Genomic DNA, 14,247 nt, shown 5'->3' on the forward strand with positions numbered 1-14,247 from the left:
TGCAGAATTTCTATTTCGTCACAAGAATGTTAAAAAGGGCTAGACTTAAAAAAATTGATAATTTTTACTGGTCAATTAAGTACAGTCTTAAGTAAAATGGGCATTTTTTTTTTCTGACTGCATGGACGTGGAGAAGCTGCTGATTCCAACTACAGTTTAGTGATACTGTCTATTGGACTTTTTAGACTGATACTTTACTTCTTTCCTTTCCAATCTTATTTTTTTTTTCTGCTTGTCTTCTTCCTCCATATCATGAAAGAGTCCCTCAACCACATTTTATAATCATTCCATTAAAAATATTTGGGGAATTCCCATCATGGCTCAGTGGTAATGAACCCAACTAGTTTCCATGTTCCATCCTGCAGGTTCCATCCCTAGCCTCACTCAGTAGGTTAAAGGATCTGGTATGCCATGAGCTGTGGTGTAGATCACAGATGCAGCTCGTATCTCACATAGCTGTGGCTCTAAAAGGAGCTGTAGACCAGCAGCTGCAGTTCCGCTTTGGCCCCTAACCTGAGAATTTCTATATGCTGTGGATGAGGCCCTGAAAAAGCAATAAAATAAAATGAATTAAAATAAAATAAAATAAAATAAAAATATTTGTCTGTAGACGTGACTCTTTAAACTCTGAATCCTTTCTTATTCTCTAATTTTTACCTTTTTAAGGATCTCTAACATTTCTAGAATGAGAAATATACTTAATATATTTGATGATTTAAAAAATAATTTCTGATTTTTAATTTTGGTGTCCCTCTGTTTACCTTAGTGTTTGCTTTTCACTTTGTTAGTTTTCCTCATTGAACTGAATATCCTTGCTTTCCCATGACATTTAAGATGGGACTGGGAGGTCCATCATCGTTTTCCTATTTATGAAAAGAAATTCTTTTCCTGTGGTATCTTCCTTGCAAGGGGAGCTCTTACCAGGAGCTCTGAATGGCATTGAACACACACTGCATTATTCTTAGAGATTCAATACATGAAGCTTTCTCCTGAAGGCACAGATAGATGCATGACATAAAGATATCTTATCAGGAGGGAGCTTTCAGGTTTTGCTTTAAGAGGTCAGGCTTTGGGTGCCACAAAGGTCAGAATGAAAGGAACCTTTTTGCAGAGCATCACCCTTAATATCCCAAACTATTTCAATGAGTATCTTTAAAAGGAGTTCTGTTCATTTATTTATTTGAGACTTTCTATCAACCATCTATAAACACAAGGGAAAGGGTAAAAGAGATGGTAGGGGTAGGTAGCCTTACATATAAAAATATTTTCACTTAATCACCCTATTTTAACCTTTTTTTGCACTTCCACTCTACTATTCTCAGGCTAAAATCAAGATCATCCAGAGTTTGGTGGAGAGGGCTGGTGTCCACTCTTCTGGAGCCTTTTTAAAATCACATTCTAGGTTGCACCTTTATCTGCCCATTTAACCATTTTCCTATTTCTATCCACATACAATCATGTACACATTGTTCATATGCCCTTCATTCTCTTGTTTATTATATGTGTTCATTATGGTTCTATTCTGCTTTATGTTTCAACATTTCTATCACAGTGGGAGAGTAGAAGAAACAGCAGTAGAAACACAGGGAGTTCCTGTTGTGGTGCAGCAGAAATGAATCCGACTAGTATCCATGAGGATCGGGTTCGATCCCTGGCCTTGCTCAATAGGTCAGAGATCTGATATTGCCGTGAGCTGTGGTGTAGGTTGCAGATGTAGCTCAGATCCCACGTTGCTGTGGCTGTGACCCCTTGCCTGGGAACTTCGATATTCTGCAGATGCAGCCCTACAAAGAAAAAAAAAAAAGTAGAAACACATGTGCTCAATCCACTATACTGTGCCAAACACCTTTCAAAAACATCTAAGTTAGGAGTTCCTGTTGTGGCGCAGTGGAAACAAATCAGACTAGGAACCATGAGGTTGCGGGTTTGATCCCTGGCCTCGCTAAATGGGTAAATGGGTTAAGGATCTGGCATTGCCGTGAGCTGTGGTGTAGACACAGACACAGCTTGGATCTGGCATTGCTGTGGCTCTGGCATAGGCCAGCAGCAACAGCTCCAATTCGACCCCTAGCCTGGGAATCTCCATATGCTGAGGGTGCGGCCCTCAAAAGACAAAATAAAAAAATCTCTAAGTCAAAGTTTCTAACCTTTTTCTTCACAGGGAATATCTCTGTTCTTATATAAATGTTGGAGTGTAAATGAAAGGATAGATGAATTGGCTACTCAACTTCACTATCATAATCTAAGTTCCATATTTATATGTCAAGAGAAAGAAGAGTAAACTCTATCCATCTATGGAAGGAGAGGCTATAGAAATGAAATTAATACCAGAAACTGAAATCAGGGTTGATTCATAACCTGGGTCCACTATTCATTCTATTACCCAGGGAAAACTACTTCTCATTCCTTCAATATTCTTAACTGCAAAATGGTTTAATAATGGTGGTACTTACCTTATAGAACTCTTGTGAAGATTAAATGGATTAATCTGTCTACAATGTTTAGAATTGTGCACTGCACAAAATAAGATTTAGGAAGGGATGGTCATTGTTTGTATTATTCTTCTCGTAATGCATGAAACCAGGCTTTGGTTCAGTCAAAATATCCTGGCATTTGAATGAGAATAATTGTACCTTGAAGGTCAAGACTACGTTGTTTTGTTCACTAAGTTCAGTAGCCTTACTTTAACTTCTAGGTTGAAATCAATGTGGTCTCAATTGTCATTAATTAGATTCTCAATGATAGTTCAAAACTTTTAAAATTAACTTTATTTAACATTATTTCATTACCTTACAATTTTTAATGTACTCATCATGGAGTCTTAGAAAGAACACATGTTTTAGAGAGAGAAAGACCATCAAATATGTAAATTTGATTGAGATGGTTAATCTCTGTGAATCTCAGAATCTTCATCTATGCAAAGAAAAGTTATAATAGCAGCCTTATAGTTTTTCTATGACAATTTGACATAATATAATAATAAATGTATAATTTTCACTAGAATTCTAGCTACCTGACTACTTTTTTATCTGTGCCACATTGCAGGGTCTCTGCTTCCAAAGGATTGCTCAGTACAAGTTAGTAATGTACATTATTAAAATTTTGGAGAAAGGAGTATAAGCTGAACAGAAAATAAGTTACTATAGCTGAAGAATCCAGGAACGGAGAGTACTGATTTAAAAGCTTACAGACTTTAAACACAACTTAGAGAACAATCTTTTTTGTACTTTCTGTTTAGATATTTTGTTGGATTTTGCAGTTCATTTACAGACATAGTACAATACTACTATGATCATTATTAAGTGTATAGATAACAAAATCTGTATTCCATATTAATTTGGAATATAATTTTATTTATGTCATTTAAGAAAAAGAAAAGTTAATGTTAAGACTCTCATTGGCGAGAGAGAAGAAAAATATAAACACTGGAATGTACTGTAGTTTACATATTTAAAAGTCAAAGTGATTTTGCTTTTTCCCTTAGAAACAGGTTTGAGAATTTAACAAAAGAAATCAGAAAGCATTACAGTTTAATAGCTTTTTATTATTAGTTAATAAGATGATTATCTTTTTCATAAAAAAATCTTTTCATTTTTATAGATAAGAAACTGTGGTGGGCAGACCAAAACTTAGCTCAGCTTGGAACATGCAGCAAAAGAGATGGAAGAAACCCCACAGTTCTAAGAAATAAGACTTCTGGGGTTGTTCATATGAAAGTGTATGATAAAGAAGCACAGCAAGGTAAGTCACACGGTAATGAATTTGTGCCGCCTTTTGAATATATAATGTTCTCTTTTTTCATATTATTTTCTCAATTCAACAATTGAAGTTTCCTATTTTTGCTCTTAATGAAAATGCTGCTTCATACTGTAGAAGAAATGCCTTTAGCATAAGGTATATAATGAGCTTTCAAAACATTAGCAAAGCTGCCCAAGGAATCTTAATTTGTCAGGTCTTCAAAGAGGTCTTATTCAGTTCTTGATTTAAAAATATAAGACTAAGGAAAAAAAAAATGCCAGCAAAATATAGTCACAGTATAATTAAGCCCAGAAACTAAATAAATGAGTGGACTTCAAATAGACTATGTTGATGCAAGAATTTCATAACAAAAAGCACCACATTGTTTGGCTCTAAGCATTTGGCTTTTTTTGTTTTTGCTTGTCCAAATGGTGTGCAGTGAAATGGAGTGAGAGAACTAACAGATGGTTTACATAGGTGGACTTGTCACAGTGCCCAAATGGCAATTAGATTAGAGATGCCAGCCAGTACAGCCCCACACCTGCTAGACTTTTCTTAGTTTGGGGTTCATGATCCATGACATTAGCAGAACTCCCTTCCTAGAAAAAAATATTGTTTTGTATTCTACTCTCCGTAATCTCTGCCGTGAAAATCCTTTGTTTCATATACTTTCCTCTTAGGAAAAATTTTCAAGAAAATTTAAAAGGATTTTTAGCTAAAGGATTTGGGCATGTAGACCAAAGCAGATTAAGAGAAGAAATAAGAAGAGTGAACCAAGGGGATCACTAATTCTGAACACAGGTGACAACAATCAAGCAGGCAGGACTGATTAGTGATATCAATTGAGAGTCATTCCTGCATATCTGGAGGCAAAATGAAGACGTGATTCAACATGGTTGCCTTTTCTGAAAAAAGCTTGGGTCAAATTTTGCTCTGGAATATACTTTCTTGTCAGGAGTAGCAGGAACTGTATTTCTTTATCATGAAAAAAAATATTTTTAAGAGAATTGATTTATAAAACAATCTGAACTGATTCCTGGGATCCTTTCATGATTCAGAAGAGATCGACACCCTAACTCTTATGCACAAAGCTGTATTTGTTTTCTGATATATATATATTTTTTCATCGTTATCCATAACAATGAACAGCAGTGTTTTCACTGGGAATTATGTAAGAGAAACATTTTTTTATCAAAATAAATAATTCTGGCATTCAAGCCATAGAAAATAGATATATAACTGGCAACAAAACACAGGTACTCAATAAATAAAATATGGCATTTTTGTGAATTTCAATGCAATATATTTGTGAAGTGTGAAAATTTATAGTACTATGATAAACCTTTGGTTCATCGTCTATACTGAATGAGATTATATCTGAAAGTCTACAACATTACACAACAGAGCAGAAAAGAGAGATCATAATTCCAAACCTCTTAAAAAATCTACATTCACTTCTTCAAAATGTGAACAAACACATACTTTATTTGCAATTGTAATTACTATATCGGATTTTTCCAGATACAATTCTAATAAAGTTTCTTTGAGGAAAAATTCAGTGTATCATGCTTGTCCCAGAATATTCATGTCAACAAGATCCCCCTCATCCTTTAAGAATTTGATCCTGTAGGTACAGTTTTGGCTTCTAGGCACTGTGAAAATATCACCAAACTGACAAAGACCTCTAGTACTTAGAAATTAATGGTGTAATGTGACTAAGCTTAAAATACAGTGAAAATACTGTTTTTACTAGAAGAATATGCTGATAAAAGCATCTGTATTAAAGACATTCCCATTAACAGAGTCACAGCAGGGAGCTTAAAAGCTTCATTAGTATGAAATATGAGCAATTTAGGACTATTTAAGGTGTTAACATTACTACCACTTTGGATTTCAAAGTACAATTACCTACTTCATTTATCTTCTTTGACATAGATCACTGGAGAGCTGAGACTTCTTGTTAGCCAAGTGGACCTTCTAGCTCCACTAGAGAACTGAAGAATGTAGTTTCGACATCAATATCATTACAAAAATATTAAGCCAAGCCAGTATTTCTAACTTGCTAAATAGTCACTATCTAAATTATTGCTTTAAAAAATTTCTTTAATATTTTTCCTACATCAAAATCAAATCTATATTGAACAGGCAAAGATTCTTATTGAAGTAACGATTCTTTTTTTAAAACTTTTTCTTTTTCATGATCATTTGCCTTTAGAGAATAAACAAATGAAACATGAAATATATGTTGTACAGCATGATTGTTGACATGGTTAATTTTATTATTTACAAAAAATGTAATACATTATATATTTCTATTATTTCTATTGTGTTTAAAAATGCACAATCCAGAAGCTCCCTTTTCTTCTTTTTTCATTTTTTTTTTTTTTTGCTTTTTAAGGGATACATCTGTGGCATTTGGAAGTTCCCAGGAGGCTAGGGGTTGAATCGGAGCTATAGCTGCCTGCCTACACCATAGCCACAGCAATACCAGATCCAAGCCACATCTGCAATGTACACCACAGCTCATGGCTACCCCAGATCCTTAACCTACTGAGCAGGGCCAGGCATCAAACTTGTATCCTCCTGAGGATTCATTTCCACTGAGTCACAATGGGAACTCCTTTTCACAAGTTTTTGATATTATCAAGATTATATAATCCCTCATTTTCTCTTGTTTTTATAAATCATTATGTAATCCATTTTTCTTTACTTCTTCAATTCCTTTATTTTCCCTCTCTCCATTTGGTGTTTTTTCAACCTTAGTTAACTATCACTTTTTAATCTCTTCCCAAAATTTGAATCTTTCGTGGTAGTTGAAATAAATCTATACTCAAATGCACATCTCTATAGACTGGCATTATATTATTATGCATTCACATGCTTTCTATAAAATGAAATGTGCATGTAGTCAGTATAGAATTATTATAGCTCTAGAAATATAATTGTCTTCTGTTGAAATATTCAGAGAACTAAACATTCATCTTAGTATGGTTAGTCAGCTTGGAAAAAAAGGGAATACATCAATTAATCTCCATTAGTTTATGTAAGAGATAAAGGTAATCATTTCAAAAGTTCAAGGCAACTCAAATCCTAGTCTGTGGACCTACATAAGAACTACTGGCAGTTATTGGAAATAAGCAGAGAAAGTGGTAGACCTCCTGATGAGAAGTCTCCCCAGATGAGAATATTTCACGTCAAAAATGACAGAACTTGTGACAGGTTTGATTGAACAATTAAATCCCATCAGACTGTCTAGAATTTAAGAGATGAGAAATAATGAGCTTCATTGGTATTTTGAATTTTCCATAGAACACTATTAATATATGGCTTTCAACATGCTTTGTAAATCTCACTGGATTTACTGCACTTCATATAAGTTTGAACATCCACTAAATGGCATTTCATGTCCTAGAATAATAAAAATGTTGTAAAAATGGGATATTTAATGAACTTGTTGGATGAGATTGTAAATTACTTAACTTCATGCTACCAGCTTTAATTAGCACATTGGGCCTAGTAAATTCAATGGAACATCTTAATTTAAGGCCTACCTATGATCACCTGACTAATATTTGTCATTGCTACTACACAGTAATAAGGAAAATTAATATGTCAATTAATTAGATAAGTCTTATGAGTGTCTTTTAAATATATTTCGGAAGAATTATGTTCCTTGGAATGGCAAAATTTAGTTCCTCACTTTAAAAAAAAATAGATTTACATATGTGTATATATGAACCTCTTCTCTTTTAATGGTATGATTTTTCACTTGAGTCAGTATTGTAATTTAATAATTATTTATTTGAGACATTTGGATAAAATGTTCTTGAAAGGAAGTAACTGTAGAGTTTAAGTGAAATTTAGAAGTCAAAAAAGTGATTTCTGGGACTTCCCATTGTAGTGCAGCAGAAACAAATCTGACTAGTGTCTATGAGGTGTGAGTCCAATCCCTGGCCTTGGTCAGTGGGTTAAGGATCCGATATTGCCGTGAGCTGTGGTGTAGGTCACAGACACAACTTGGATCCCATGTTGCTGTGGCTGTGGTATAGGCTGCCAGCTGTAACTGCCATTAGACACCTAGCCTGGAAATTTTTATATGCTGGAGGTACAGCCCTTAAAAAGAAAATAAAAAGTCAAAAAAGACATTTCTTGGTTTCTGTGATCTTGATATATTAAAAAGATCTATGACCATGTTGATGACGCATTGATTTCCTTTTGCTTTTTTAAAACTATGAATCTTCTCAAGTATCTTACTTTATTTAAAAAATTAATTATTTATTATAAATGTATTTCTATTGAGATATAATGGACAGATAATGTTTAAACATATAATGTGTTGATTTGCTATGTTTATATATTGCAATGATTATAACCATAGGGCTATTACATCACATAATTATCATTTTTTTTATAACGAGAACAATTAAGATCTAATTTCTTAGCAATTTTGAATTGTATTCAAATTGTATTTGATGTTAAATTGATACTTAAATTGTTTATACTATTGACTATAATCACTATGCCATGCCTTTTTTTTAGAAGATCAGACTTCAGCCAGAAACTGCTACTTCAAATTCTTTAAGAGAATAAAATATGATACTAACCAATGTGAACCAGCTGCATTTATAAATTGATAACAGCATAAATATTTGTTCAAATTTTTAATATTGAGTGATACTGTCTTTAGTTTTCTTGAATTTTACGTTTCTTTTGTTTGTTTTCCTTCTTTGTAGGCAGTAATTCCTGCCAACTCAATAATGGTGGATGTTCTCAGCTTTGTTTACCAACGTCTGAAACAACAAGGACTTGCATGTGTACAGTGGGATATTATCTCCAAAAGAACCGTATGTCATGTCAAGGTATAAGGTTTTGAAAAATCTTGGATTCAGATTCATTTACTTCATCTATACAGGTTTTAGGCAATTAACATCAGTCAAAAAATTAGGAAAAATAATGTTAGCTTGTTATTAGGACAATGGTACTCATATATACGGGATTTTTTTAATGTGTCTAAAAATTTTTTTTGGCCACACCTGCAGCATATGGAAGTTCCCAGGCCAGAGATCAAATCCAAGCTGCAACTACAGCCTATACCACAGCTCTAGCAACTCTGGATCTTTAACCCACTGCTGGGCCAAGAATTGAACCCACACCTTGGCAGCAACCTGAGTCACTGCAATCAGATCCTTAACCAGCACAGAGGGAACTCCCTAAAATATTTTAAGTGATGATGTTTTTGTAAAACATCCCAATTTTTTAGTTATTTTCAGGAACTACAGTTTATTATCAAGCCTTTAACCAAACACTGTAGAAACTAACTTCAACTTAAGCAAAAGTTTGAGTGAAAAAACAGTGGTTTATTGTTTGCAGTTACTATCCAATTTGAATTTAGTTACATTTACTTTCAAGTATTTAGGAGAAGGCACCAAAGAATATGTCATTCCTCAGGTTTGCTTAACTGAAGGAGAAGAGCATTGCAGAAGATCTGAAATCTAAGAAATCTGCTTCCTATTTCTTGCTTTATAGAGTCTACTTCTAGAAGAGCTTTGGTTCTAGAATGATCTTTCCATCCAGTGATCATAGCTTAATTTTATTTTTTAAAAAGTTTTCAATCTTATATGAGAAATGCGTATGTTAATATTATCATATATTTTATTTTAAATCAAATGTTTATATGACACATTTTGCAACAGACATTATTCTGAGTACCTGGAATATATTAATTCACTTAATTCTCCTAATTAAGTGAAGTAGGTCTCTCGTTACCTCCATTTAGAGATAAAGAAACTGAGAAACAAAGACATTAACTAGCTTGCCAAAGTCACATATTGTTTTGATTTTCATTTCCATGATAATTAGTGATGTTGAGCATATTTTCATGTTCCTGTTAGTCATTGTCTCTTTAGAAAAATGTCTATTCAGATACTTTGCCCATTTTTAAATGGGAATGTCTGGGTATTTTTTCATATTGATTGTTTGAATTCTTTATATATTTTAGATATTAACCCTTTATGAGATATCATATTTTCTCCCATTCTGTAGGTTGCCTCGTCATTTTGTTGCCAGTTTCCTGAGGGGTGCAGAAGCTTTTTAGTTTGATGTAGTACCATTTGTTTACTTTTGTTTTGTTGTCTTTCTTTTTGGTGCCAAACTAAAAAAAAAAAATCTCAGAGATCAAAGTCAAGGAGCTGGCTACCTATGTTTTTCTTTTAGGAGTTTTATAGTTTCAGGTCTTACATTTAAGTCTTTAATTCTTTTTGAGTTTACTTTTGTATATGGTGTGAGAAAGTGGTCCAGTTTGATTCTTTTGTATATCCAATTTTCTTAGCAGCCTATATTGAAGAGGCTATTTTTTCCACCATTGTATAATCTTGCCTCCTTTATCATAGATTAATTGACCATATAAACGTGGCTTTATTTCTGGGCTCTCTATTCTGTTCTGTTGAACTAAGTGTCTGATTTTGAGCCAGAGTCATAAAATTTTGATAACTGTAGCTTTGTAAAATATTTTACAATCAGGGAGTATGATACCTTTAGCATTGTTCTGCTTCCTCAAGATTATTAAGGTCCTTTGGCATTCCATACAAATATTAGGATTATTTGTTCAAGTGTGGTAAAAAATGCAATTAGTATTTTGATAGAGATTGCATTAAATATGTAGATCACTTTGGATAGTACGAACATTTTAACAACATTAATTCTCCCAATCCATAAGTGTGGTACATTATTCCATTGTTTTGGGTTGTCTTCAGTTTCTTCCATCAACATCTTAATCATTTTCAAAGTATAGTCTTTCACCTCTTTGTTTAGATTTATTACTAGATACTTTATTCTTCTTGATGCAGTTGTAAGGGGAATTGTTTTCTTAATTTCTCTTTCTAATAGTTTTTTATTAGTATATAGAAATGCAACAAATTTCTAAATACTAAGTTGGTATCTTGCAACTTTACAAAATTCATTTATTAGTATTAATAATTTTATTTTTTTATTTCTGTGGTGTAGTCCTTTAGGTTTTCTATATATAATATCATGTCATCTTTGAACAGTGACATGGTTACTTCCTCCTTTCCAATTTGAATTACTTTTATTTCTTATTTCTGTGTATGGCTGTGGCTAGGACTTCCACTACTATGTTGAATAGAAGTGGTGATAGTGGGCATCCTTGTTTTATTCCTGGCCTTAGAGGAAACGCTTTTAACTTCTCACCATTGTATATGATGTTAGCTGTGGACTTGTCATATATGGCTTCTATTAATTTGAGGTATATTCCCTTCTTCTTTGTTGAAGCTTTTTTTTTATCGTAAATGGAAGTTGAATTTTGTCAAAAGCTTTATCCATGTCTGTTATGATTATCATGTGATTTTTATCCTTAATTTTGTTAATGTGGCATGGCACATGGATTGATTTGTGGATATTTAACCATCTTTCCATGCCTGGCATAAATAATACTTTATCATCCATTGTGTAGAATCCTTTCAATGTATTGGTGAATTTGGTTTACTAGAATTTGTTGACTATTTTTGCATCTTTGTTCCTCAGTGATATTGTTGTGTGATTTTCTCTCTTTTTTTGTGGTGTCTTTAGTTTTGGTATTAGGGTAATGCTGTTCTCATAGAATAGATTTGGAGATGTCCCATCCTCTTAAATTTGTTTGGAAGAGTTTGAGAAGGATCCCAAGATCCCAAAAGTAGCTGCTGCTAGTGTCTCAGTCTTCAGGGGGCATCCCAATTGCCACTTGTCTCTCAGAGAGGCTCTTCAAGATCAGCAAGTGATCTGACCCAGGCATCTTTCAAACAACTAATTCTGTGCTGGGACTTGGAATATATGAGAATATATGAGATTTTGTTTGCTCTCCTTAAGAAAGGAGCCTCTGTTTTCTTTATTTCTCTGGCTCTCCCAAACATTAGTCCAGCTGATTTTCAAAGCCCCTCCTATACATCTTGTTGTGTATCCTTCTTTGTATCTTTAGTTGTGGAGAATGATTTCTGCTTACCTTCAGATTGTTCTTAAAGACAGTTACTTAGTATATAGTTGTAATTTTGGTGGGCCTGTGGGATAAGATGAGTTCAGGGTCTTTCTATTCTGCCATCTTGATGCCCCTCCTGCTTATGAAATTATTTTAATGTTAAGCATTCATTTTGGACTTTTTTTTTAATATAGGTATAGAGTCATTTCTTATGTACTCGGTTCATGAAGGAATCAGGGGAATACCTCTGGAACCAACTGACAAAATGGATGCTTTGATGCCTATATCAGGAACTTCATTTGCTGTGGGAATAGATTTCCATGCAGGTAGTAGCTTTTTATTCATAATTTGTGTTTATTGATTTATCTCAATTTATTAAACATGGCAGAAATGTAACCTTTCCATCTGTACTCTGATGTTCATGATGAGGAATAAGAAAACAAATTAGAAATGAAATTCTAAGCCTAACACAATTGTTTTAAAAATGCTTTCTCTGGGAAAAAAATCAAGTAAAATTTTCCTAAGATACAGCATTTGAATTGCAAATCCATTAAAATGTCATGATTGGAATTTAGCTGGTTCACTTTTACTTCTATATTTTAAAATTTTTTGAATGACACTTTTACTTTTATCAACTATAAATATAAAAATATATAAAACATGTTGATTTATTATTTACTTAAACATAATCATTTAAGGTATTTTTAGGATGTGTTGATCAATTCTAATATAGGTAGTATCAAATAAAATTCAAATAATGGAAATAATTATAAATGCTAAGCCTTTTTATATTACTTTTCAATACAGCAGCTATCATTTCAGAGTCAAAATTTTACCTTACCTTCTTATTTTAGCAAACAGTGAAAGAAAGAAGATTGGACACTGTCATTTTGCTATGTCTAACAAAAATGTGTGATTGGGAATTGATAGTAGAAACTATTAAATTTACTAAAGTAAATAAGTTTTTTATGCTAGTTGCTAGATTCAGATTTAGCATAAGTATTAATATTTAGATTTATTTTTCTACACTTCTCTCATTAATATTCAGATTTATTTTTCTACACTTGAGGGATTAAATTTTGAAAAACAAGTCTCTCTGATTCTCATCCAACTAAATCACATGCTTCCTGAGTTAATGTTTGAGTGTTAAAGGTACATATACAATGTTTCCAGTATTTTCTTTATATATTTGTAAATTAATTTTAACAAATGTTAAAAATTGTTCTTTGATATGTAATCTTAAAGAAAAAAAATCCTTAAATATCAGCACATGAGCTTCAGATAGTAAGCCTCTTTTTATCCCTTAGCTCTAACACGTTTTGTTCAATCATGTGTTAATGAAATTTTTGACTACAAATAAATGAATTCGGGGGATTTTCACATACAGTTTAATGATGATTTTTTTCTTAAGTAAATTATTTGCACCAAATATTTGGAATCAGAGGCAAATTTCCTATATTTCTTAAATGGATTTTTCCAAGGGGAAATGTAGAAAATATAGCATATTTTACTGAACAATATGTTACTTTTGCCTAAATCAGTGAGTTTTGTTTTTTTTTTTTGTCTTTTTAGGGCTACATCTGTGGCATATTGAGGTTCCCAGGCTAGGGGTAGAATCAGAGCTGTAGCTGCTTGCCTATGCCACAGCAACACAGGATCTAAGCTGCATCTGCAAACTACACCACAACTCATGGCAACGCCAGATCCTTAACCCACTGAGTGAGGCCAAGGATCCAACCGGTGTCCTCATGGGCATTAGTCCAATCTGAGCCATGACGGGAATTCCAAAATCAGTGCAATTTTTGATCAAACAAGACTATTGAATCCAACTTCATTATTTATGGAAGCCTTACTACCCTACCATGAATAATCTACCCTGCCTCTTATTTACATGCATATTGTTCTTTAGAATTTTATTGTATAGGATTTAGTAGGTACAAAACTAAAAAAATCTTGAATTTTCTGAAAAGATTTTATAAATACATGCATATATATATTTTACTAAGTATCCATACTCCTTTGTTTTATCTAGTTTCATGCATTGATTCCTTTAAAGACTCTATATGATTTTTTAAATATTTGATGTTTCCAAATGCAAATATTAAATAAGCTCTTTAGTCAAATGTCCTGATTAGATCATTAGTAAATCTCTTGTTCTTTAAGGGCAACCTGATTCTTTGTATATGTTAAATTCACTCTCTGAGGTTTTGTATTGGTCCTGAAATTGTTAAATTTCATATAATGTACATGTGAGAGGATTTTATTTGCAAAGAATGGTATTCTCTGTTTCTAAATTCTTAGTAATTATTAATATTTTATATAAACATTTTATATCAAAGTAGTTTTTCAATAGAGTAATTATTAGTTATTAGTTAAAATTTTGTTTTCTTCATATTGTGCCTGCCATGTTTTTAAATTACATTCCTATAAAGAAATTATTTTTAAGAAAGTGATTTCTTTTAAATATCAAATGATATAAACATATGTACAGGTCATATGAAATTAGAATGGTCAGGGGAGTCTATTAAAATTTCCACTGTAAA

At 32.7% G+C, this 14,247-nt stretch overlaps 1 protein-coding gene across 1 annotated transcript in view; it reads left to right on the forward strand.

Annotated features, from left to right (window-relative positions):
- Positions 1-14,247, forward strand: part of LRP1B (LDL receptor related protein 1B) — a 1,901,444-nt gene that overhangs the window by 1,376,965 nt on the left and 510,232 nt on the right. The window contains exons 33-35 of the mRNA XM_047772014.1: positions 3,601-3,741; positions 8,472-8,597; positions 11,899-12,030. Of these exons, the coding sequence (XP_047627970.1) occupies positions 3,601-3,741; positions 8,472-8,597; positions 11,899-12,030 (399 nt within the window). The remainder of the gene's footprint in view (positions 1-3,600; positions 3,742-8,471; positions 8,598-11,898; positions 12,031-14,247) is intronic.

This window comes from Phacochoerus africanus, chromosome 3 (assembly GCF_016906955.1).
Source record: "Phacochoerus africanus isolate WHEZ1 chromosome 3, ROS_Pafr_v1, whole genome shotgun sequence".
Taxonomy (NCBI): Eukaryota; Metazoa; Chordata; class Mammalia; order Artiodactyla; family Suidae; genus Phacochoerus; species Phacochoerus africanus.